The sequence below is a fragment of the Nothoprocta perdicaria genome, unplaced genomic scaffold (assembly GCF_003342845.1).
Source record: "Nothoprocta perdicaria isolate Ctin4 unplaced genomic scaffold, notPer1 scaffold_6, whole genome shotgun sequence".
In the NCBI taxonomy this organism is placed as follows: Eukaryota; Metazoa; Chordata; class Aves; order Tinamiformes; family Tinamidae; genus Nothoprocta; species Nothoprocta perdicaria.
The window spans coordinates 1,088,421-1,097,739 of record NW_020455865.1 but is presented as its reverse complement, the minus strand read 5'-3'; the positions used below and the strand labels follow the sequence as shown (position 1 = coordinate 1,097,739).

Sequence of the window (9,319 nt, the reverse complement as noted above, 5' to 3'; positions counted from 1 at the left end):
AGCAAGAATTTATACTACATTCACAAAAAGATGAAAGATGAGGTCCTTGGAGAGAAAGGTCTTTTGGTACACTACATGTTAAAGCTGCAGACTTGACATACTTTTGTAATGTCTGCTTTGGCAAGAACACACACACACACACAAAAAAAAAACCCCACACAAAAGCATGCTATGTCCTCCCAGACAGGGGTGCTGATGGTGGGAATTATACTTTTGTGAGCATTTACTTTCAAATGTTCAAACTTTAGAGACTGTTTTGATCAGTTACTTTAGACTAACAAATTCTCTTTTTCTACAGGAACAGTATGACAGTTACATTTAAATTCTTCGCCCTCCAACAAGAGAGGATCTTGGGGTCAGGTCCAACAAGATTCTTGAATGTGTCACACAGTATTTCTGACAAATAATCTGCCTCAGTTGTAACATAATGAAGTGCTTTGAAAATTAAAAATTATTTTGCAAGAAGTTAATGCGATTATACTTTCCTTATATGTATATTTAATTAAGACTACAATTGAATTGTTTTTAACTCTCAGAAGAGTTTTAGTGTAAAACACATGATAAACCTTTCAGCTGAGGTTGAAATAAAACAAAGCTTCTATTTTAGTCTCTCATTATCTCCTGGATAAAACTCCAGCAAACAACAAGAGAAGATCATGCACTGAAGACACAGGTTGCATTATCAAAACTTACTAAAAGAAGTTTAAAACATCAGTAGCTTTAGCTTAGACATCCCTTGCTCAGCAATGGTGCACTTTATTCTGCCCTCCCCAACATCAAAGAAATTACTGATTTCAGCTACAGGTAATATGGCTACCTTTTAGACATAGAAGGCAAGACGCAAAACTCACACAATTATGTTACGTCCAAAATATCTTACTAATTTTTGCTAAGCAATAAGCTGTATTGCTATTCCCTTATATCTAAGATTTTCTACTTTTTAATTTAATTTAAAAAATTAATACCACAAGCAAGGTAAAGTCATACCTGCAAAAACACTAAAATAATCATAATAGTCCAGAAAAACTTATTGCATATAATAGAAATCCTCAAGTTCTATAAATATACAAAGCAAAAAGCAAATACAACTTTCAAATACAACAACCAAATTCACATTCCCGAATTCGTGTTAACATTCCAATCACTTCATGTGCCAGAAATACACAAATCAATWGAGAACAGATGATCGATATTTCTAAAAACATTTGCTTTTTCAACCTGMATGGTTTTGATGAAACTTTCTCTTGATGCTATCCTGTAATAAGGCTACAAATCTTCTSGATACTCCTAGAGTTTACATTTTTAAAACTAAAATACTAAGATCTTCTGAAAATACAGGTTGGAAAGAATCTCAGGTAGTCCAACCTCCTGCTCCAAGCGGGGTCAGACCAGGTCACTCAGGCTGCAATCCATTCAGATCTTGACAAAATGCRAGGATAGAGACTACATAATTTTTCTTCTCCAGCTGACCTTGCCCAATACTTGAATGCTCTTTCGGTGAAAAAAAAAAATCTTCTGATACCCAGTTGCATCCTGTCTTGTTTCAGTTTATGCTGCTGCCTCTCCCTATGCTGCCATGGAACATTACAGAGCTGGGCGCTGTCATCTTGAAAAATGTAGAGGCCTGGAAAGCTGTGAGGTCCCACTGAACCCTTCTCTCTTCCAGGCTCAAAAAGTCCAACTCCCTCAGCCTCTGATCATACTGCAAGTGCTCCATGCCATCTTGGCGGACCTCTGTTGAACTTCAGTTTACTGACAAAGTGCAAGACAATTATCTTCCTTCTGCTGTCAACTGTCTTGGTACCCAAGAGTGAGCGCTCTGCACAGCAGATGATGTATAACATTGCTTTCACCCACTTGCAGACTAATAATCAAACAAATCTTCACTATAAAACTGTGAATCATGCTGTGAGAAAGTTACTTGAATATATAATTGTCCAGCAGGAGTTCATCTTGATAATAGGACTCAGTATTTCTTATTTCAACAGACAAGCAAGCATAAGCAACGGATAAGCAAGCATAATATACTGAAGTTTTTAATTGCAGTTTCTATTTAACAGTTACATGGAAAACATTCTTTGCTACATATATTTTTGTATTACTAACAAAACACATGCATGTTTTACCCTCCTGCAAGCCAGACAACTTCCCACACTAGAATTTTTTATGGCTTTGGAGCAATTCGTTTTCCTCAAGTCCATATCAGCTAATTGATTTAAGAGTTAACTATAACATATAACTTTATTTATTGATCAACAAATGATCAAMAGCACTATCGCATTAGAAGCAGAACTTCAAATATAACCGTCTTAGCTAATTTCAGAATCCATTACAAGAGAAGAAAAAGTTATTTAAACATCCCTGACAAGTTGCTCCTAACACCCTTTTATTTCATCCCTATTTTCTTAAAAGCAATTGCTCCTTTCCATTTAACATGCACTCCTCTGATAATATTAAAATATATTGGTATTCTAGGCCTCCTGGCAAAGAAYGGATACCAAGAAGGCAAAAAAAGACTACACAGAGGTCTCTAGAACTGTGTTTCTAGAATGGAAGTGTAGCATTCTATCTACCTGGATACACAGCATAGCTCTTAAGACGCAGCTATGACATTGTCAAGAACCAAATAATTTAGAAAAACAAAATATTTGGGTATACATTGACCTAAGAGTTCTAAGAATAAAAGACACCTCCTAATCATAAAAAAAGTTGCAAAAGTTTGAAAAAATTTTAAAACTTACTTAGATTTAATAACTTCAGAATGTATTAAATGTAAATATAGTTATTAAAGCAATTTATATTTTTTTCACTCACTAGAAAACTCATTTCCAAAGATTTTGCACCTACAAACATATACCACAAACCTAAAAAAACACAGAACTAAAGTAAAACTCCCACAGAATCAATAGGTTTATAGAACAAAATATATACTAAATTTTCCAATTAAAAACCTGTAAAGTAGTTTCAGTGCTTTTTAACCTACCTTCCCACAGCAGGGAATTAATCCCTCTAGGGGGATGCAAACAAACTTCAAAGAGAAGATTATACCCAGACACTAGTACTGTACAATGTAATGTTTATGGTCAAATTTGTTCAAATTTTCTGGCACTAGAACCAGGTCAGATGAGAAGAAACAAAGACTAGTTATTAAAAGGGCTCCTGCAATTATATCAAATGGCCAAGATGGTACATAGCAGCAAGACAAGCCCAAAATGTATTTCGTTTACGAGTCCTGGGGATGCTTTGGCACTAAAGAAGAGTTACAGCTATTTGGCTTATGTTGAAGGAAGCAAACAGAAATATAGGTATAGACAAAGATTATGAGCAGCTGTCCAATAAATGAGATTTTAAAATCCCATCTATCGGTTCATTATACTACTTATAAAATACACATATTATTCTCTCATAAAGGATCAAAAGGATATTATTTCAATGATGGTGACTAATCRAGATTACTTAGTTTTGACATCCTTCCTTTTCATAGAATTCTAGAGGTTGACCTTAGAAAACAATATCTTGATCTAAATTCCAGGATTTAGAAATTTCAACCTTTGCTTTTCCTGCCTATTCGTATCAGCTTCATCAGGCTTGGAAGGGAGCATAATCCAAAAATTACAAACATACTAACATGTTAATTGTAGCGATTGCAGGACTATTCTAACATGAACATAGAAATATTTGTAATAAAATTATGGAAAAATATTTGTATAAGCTCAACTTCGTAACAGTACTTCGTTAAAGTAACTTGCAAGTAGATCAAAAGCTATTTATAAACTTTATTTCTAGATAACATCACTTAACGAAAGATAGATTTCAGAAAAGATATAGAGTATTTCTGTGGATATGTAGAAAAGAGGGAATAAAAACAAATTCCACAGAATAAAGTATGGAGTATTTATGGTTTAAACCTAACTATACTCTAYATGCAGAAGTGAATACAAACCTGAAAATGCATTTACTGCATTAGGTAATTAAACCATTTGAAAGGATAAATTTTATTTCTATTTTAAAAGACAAAATAYGGCAAAAAGTTGAAGAAGGCAGAAATTTGCCCACAAACCTATTCAGAGAGGAAGAATTTTYTCATTATTAGCCCCAATTTAAAGGATTAAAGCAGCATATTATTGAATATACTTAAGTGTTCACTCATTGTCTCACAATACACAGTTCTGAGGAACTATTTCTTGACTAAAATTGGTAGAATTCCCGGGCAAAATAGTACCTTTTCCAGTACAACCGGTTCCTGAACAGGTTACTTCAGCATAAACTTCAAAGGTAGTTTCTGGATTTTGTCTGTAAGAAAATAAAAGGATATTTAGCAATAACAAGTACATTTTCAGTTACTCAGACAAAAAGATTTTAAGAAAACATACATTAAAATGATGTGTTAATAAATTAGACGTCTTGTTCCACAGTCTGTGAGGATTTCATATCAGATCTTTTTGCCTTACAGATAGGCAACAAAATAAGTACTGAAGCTAAGATCAGTCATTATGAAGAAGAKGTCTAAAAGACTTTGAAGAAAAGAATTAAGAACAATAAGATGACAAAACAAAATTAAGCACATATATCCTTCAAGTCATTTTAAATCGTTGTGACAAATCTGTAATTCTGTAATAGTATAGATGCTTCCATCAGAAACTTTGCCAGGAAAAAAAAAAAAAAAACCTTTATTATCAGTTTTCAGAATCCTCCTCAGACAAAGAAACAACAGTTATCAAGTTCATGGCCATAATAGTAAATTATTTATTTGCTACAGCATTTGGGGTGGTGGCATGGGAGAGACAGACACTAATACCTTTTTTCTTGATGAAATTGAAACCTCATTAGACAAGGTGAAACAAACTACCTAGATTCACACTTTGACTAAGCTAGAAAGCCAAGAAATGAAAATGACAAAAACAAAACCATCTGATTTGCTGATATGCTAGAGCTCCTATCTGGGGGGAAAAAGAAAAAAAAAGAACACCTTACACAGCATCAAAAACAAACACATAAATCTACTCTTCATGCTGCTCTTTTCACCCCAGTTTAACACCAAAAGCAATGAAACAAAAAAATTCAATACATAAGAAAGTCTCACAGTGTAACTGAAGTGGCACTAAGCCAAATCCTACACCTACTTAAATCAAGAGAAAAGCTACCATTGGTTTCAGAGGCACAGGGTCCCACTCTACTCTTTTATAGAGCACCTCTCATGAGCAACAATATGGTTCCCAATTCAATTAATTCTAATGTTATTTACCAGTGCTCCCAATTGATTTTCATTTAGTAGCCTTTTTTTTTTTTTTATTATTAGTTTTAGAAAATACATGGATAGGCTATGAGAAGTCTGAAATCAGAGCATTTGACTATTAGTTTGCAATACCAAATAAACCTACATTATTATCTTTCTGTTGTTTAGATCTGCAATAGACAATCTGCTTCAAATATAGAGATTTTAGCTACATTCCTACAGTTATGATACTGGATTAGGATGAGTTGATAACCATTTAACACCAGAAATGTATTTTTCCTTTAATGTACAGAGCTATACAGCCTTATCTTACCCTTCTGTTTACTTTTAGCACACTATTTCCTTAATTAAAAGTTTATAAATTTTCAAATATTTTTACAGCTAAAGGATAAAATAACAAACACCTTGTTAGTATTATGTTAGGCCTGTGTGTAAATCCTTCAGTGAAAGCACTGCTCAACACAGCTGGCAAGTAGCACGTATTATACACCAAAATTTCCAGACAAAAAGACATTAAATTTTGTATTTTAATATTCCATGACAAACCTCTACTCAGTTCTGTGAACAGCAAAATTAAAGTAGCTTTGTCAGGTCRGAAACCTAGTACTAAAGACTGAATTCAACAAGCTAACACCTAAGCATGAAAATGAAGACACTGTTGAATTCTGACTATTTTATAAGTTTATAGTGGAATTTGGAAAACAAGTACCTCCAAGACTTCATACAGCACCATAATATGTATATTTGCAGAAAATGCAGTAGGTGCAGTAGGTGTTTTAGAAACAGAAATTAATAGAATTTATGTTTTTGTCTGAAGCTAGATATACGGAAATATCTTTCACATATCTAAAGCCACTATCTGAATTCTGTCAGCAATGTATTTCTTATCTATACATAGGATATTTAATGGAAACATTCTATTTATTAGAATGTTTCTATTCTAAAGAGACACACAAGGGAAGGGAAGAGCCTAAGACACTAACAATTAGCTCTCTTTTGTTACAAGAGTTAGTTGCTCAACTCTTGCAGAAAAATAATAGAGGTCTATAGTTTTTAATTCACTAACAGAAATCTCATTTCTGACTCTTATTGATTTCCAACTATTTAATTTATACTGTTCGGTATTCCCTGGATAGATAACATTACATCTCAGTATACAGCATACTTTAAGCTAATCACCTCCAAGCATTTTCAAATTAATATTAGGAACTTTTCAGTCATCAATGAAATACCACGTTCCATTTCAGAGCTAGTTATGTTTTACGGTACAATGCAATTCTTGCCAACAGAACTGATAATTAATACATTAGTAATAATAGAATCCCCAACCTTTCTCTTTTCTAATGGGACATATCCTCAGTACCAAAGGCTGCCAAGATCTGATAACAAATAGGTTCACTAACCTCCTTTCTTAGGTTACCTCTCTGGCACAGAAAGTCTTGCACAAACACAGAGTATCGTGCTCTGACAAGAAGCTTAACCATAGCAAAGTAACCCAACACTCAACTTACCCGGTTTTGGCCTGCAGCTATATACAAACTAAAAGCTTTCAGTATTGCTGATCCTTTCACATCARCCTGATACAGCTACTGATAATTTCCTCTAAGGAGTCATGACTCATTACTATTCATCCATCAAAAACATTGCTGACACAAATGTCCAGGTTTCATGCAGAGCATATTGCAATGTGTGCACATCGTTATGTGCCAGGGAGTTTAATATCTTCTATAATTATCAGTCTATAGCAAGAACCAAGAGACTCAAATTCTCTTTTTTTTTTTTTTTTTCCACTGACTACTACACCTACTGGCAGTCCCACTAGAAGAGGCATGCTTCATTACGTCCAATTGTAAAACAGTTTTCTCATCCACACATCCCTCCTCCTTCATAAGGAAGCTACTTACTGCCTTACTCTTCTTTAGGTCAGCCTAACAAAACATACTGCAGAYATTTAAAATGCTTGTCAGCTTTGGATCAGTTCAATACCCACATATTCACTTACTTCCTTTACTGCTGAATCCCAATAGTTTGCTGTTAAGTTCTGTAAGAGCTGGAAAAAAGGTAATTTATCAATTGTCCCTCAAGGCAAAGTTACTTAATCACACAGCAGACAAAACACTTCCTCACAAAATCCAAGAGAAATGACAAGTAATGTTTATATGGAATTATCACCTCTGTTTTTTTTTTACAAGTGACAGAGAAAGACATAGGCTTTGCAAGTTGTCCTGAAAGCCGATAAACTCACACTGAAACAGACCTTGCACAGAAAATGACTTTATATCCATGGATTCTAAAAAAAAATTTTTTAAACTGCCACATCTTCCATATCAAKAAGGGTTTTAGCTGAAGCATCTCATCTGAGCTATTTCACTCATATTCCGCAAACTGCAAACTGTTTGTCTTCTGTTAAAGCCACTAAAGGTCAAACTAACAAACTTCCAATAAAAAGACAGTTCATTTTGTGCACATCCCAAATCTACAACCTGCATTTGCCTTTAAAAAAAAAAAAAAAAAAGTAAAAAAGTTCATATCAACTTGAGCCTTTTAAGAGGTTTAAGATAATGTTGTTGTTAGAAATCATTTTGATCCACAATTTTGAAGTGACCTAAACAAGACTGACAGCTCCCAGATCTGGAACGGCAGGTTACAGACATAACCTTCAAACTGTTGTCAAAATGCTGACAGCTTCAGCTTCTATTCTGTACTTTGAATGCAAGCTGAAAGTTTCAGTAGTTCTCAGACTTTGAGCTTTTGTAGCAACAGCAAAAAACATACTCCAAAAGTACAAAAAAGAAAAACTTCACATTGCTTTCTGTAACTAACAAATCACCTCAGCATTATCATTACGAATGTTCATTAACAACACTTTCTTCTAAGACTACAGTATATTTATCTATCCAACATACAATCTTGGGAACACGAACATATGTCAGCACTGAAAACGATGTTTGCTCCAGCCTCATATTCAAGCTAAACAAAAGAGGAGAAAAGTTAAAACCCTAGGCAATCTTGAAGAACGGTGCATTACAGAAGGAAAAGCCATTGCTCAACAGCACCTACAGAAACTGTTCAACAAAAYGCAAGCTAACTGGATACCTCCATTCTATCTGCACGTCTTCCACTCACAGACATGGCAGCACTCTTGTCAGTGACAGTTTTATTAAACCTCTACCAAACACACCAGTGGGGCTTACCAAGAAACCAACTCCAGTTTTATGARAACTTAAAMAAAAAAAAAAAAAAAAMCCACATTGGTCAAGGAGCTACAGGTGGAAGATATTAATCCTTTCCACCACTTGTCACCCTCCCCCAAATCCCCTTGCTAACGCACTTGCAACACATCAGAGCTAGAAGCAGCAAGGCTTTAAGCTCTCTCCACCCTATGGCACTCCCAGAACAGCAGCAGATGGTGCTGGCAGTGGCGCCCAGCCCAGCAACTCCATCCTCCCCAAGGCTGCTGCCCTCCCCGCCAGGCCCCCCACACGGCCACAGACCAGGGAGGGGGACAGAGGGGAGCACGGGGTACGAGGGCGGGAGGCGACATCTCCTGCTCAGGGCAGGGGCGGCGGGCGGCCCCCGGCCCCCCTTGAGATGGGCTCCACGGTGGGAGGCCTCGGCCCCGCCGCCTCCCGGCTCCGCGGGCTGCCAGGCGGCCTGAGCGGGGGAGGCCGCTCCGCCGCCTCCCTTCGCCCCGCTGCCTCGCCCTGCGCCGAGGCCCGCAGGCTGGGCCGGCCCGGCCGCGCGGCCTCCGCCCCGCGCCGCAGGGAGGCCGGGGAAGTCCCCTCTCTGCGGAGCCCTCCCCGGGGCCTGGAGGCGCCGGCGGGCACTCACTTGATCCGGGATCCCATGGTCTCTGGGGGGCCGCATAGGCCCGGGCCGGGGAGGAGACGGGAGGGGGGCCGGGGCTGGCCGGGCTGCGCTCGCTCCGCCGCTCGCCCCCTCACTCCATCCCGGCTGGCGCCGCCGTCGCCCGCGCCGAGTCACGGCGCGGCGCGGAGGCTGCCGGGACCTGTAGTATGGCGGGCGGCGCCAACGGCCGCCGCCAACGGCCGCTCGCGTCGCCATGACAACGCGGGAGCGGCA

The 9,319-nt window shown here is 37.7% G+C and overlaps 1 protein-coding gene across 1 annotated transcript in view; it reads right to left on the bottom strand.

Moving 5' to 3' along the window:
* DENND1A (DENN domain containing 1A) overlaps positions 1-9,123 on the bottom strand; it is a 150,208-nt gene extending 141,085 nt beyond the window's left edge. Inside the window, exons 1-2 of the mRNA XM_026049414.1 lie at positions 9,068-9,123; positions 4,223-4,293 (exon numbers count right to left, since the gene is read on the bottom strand). Coding sequence (XP_025905199.1) covers positions 4,223-4,293; positions 9,068-9,084 — 88 coding nt within the window. The 5' untranslated portion in view covers positions 9,085-9,123. The remainder of the gene's footprint in view (positions 1-4,222; positions 4,294-9,067) is intronic.
* Between the last annotated feature and the right edge of the window lie 196 nt (positions 9,124-9,319).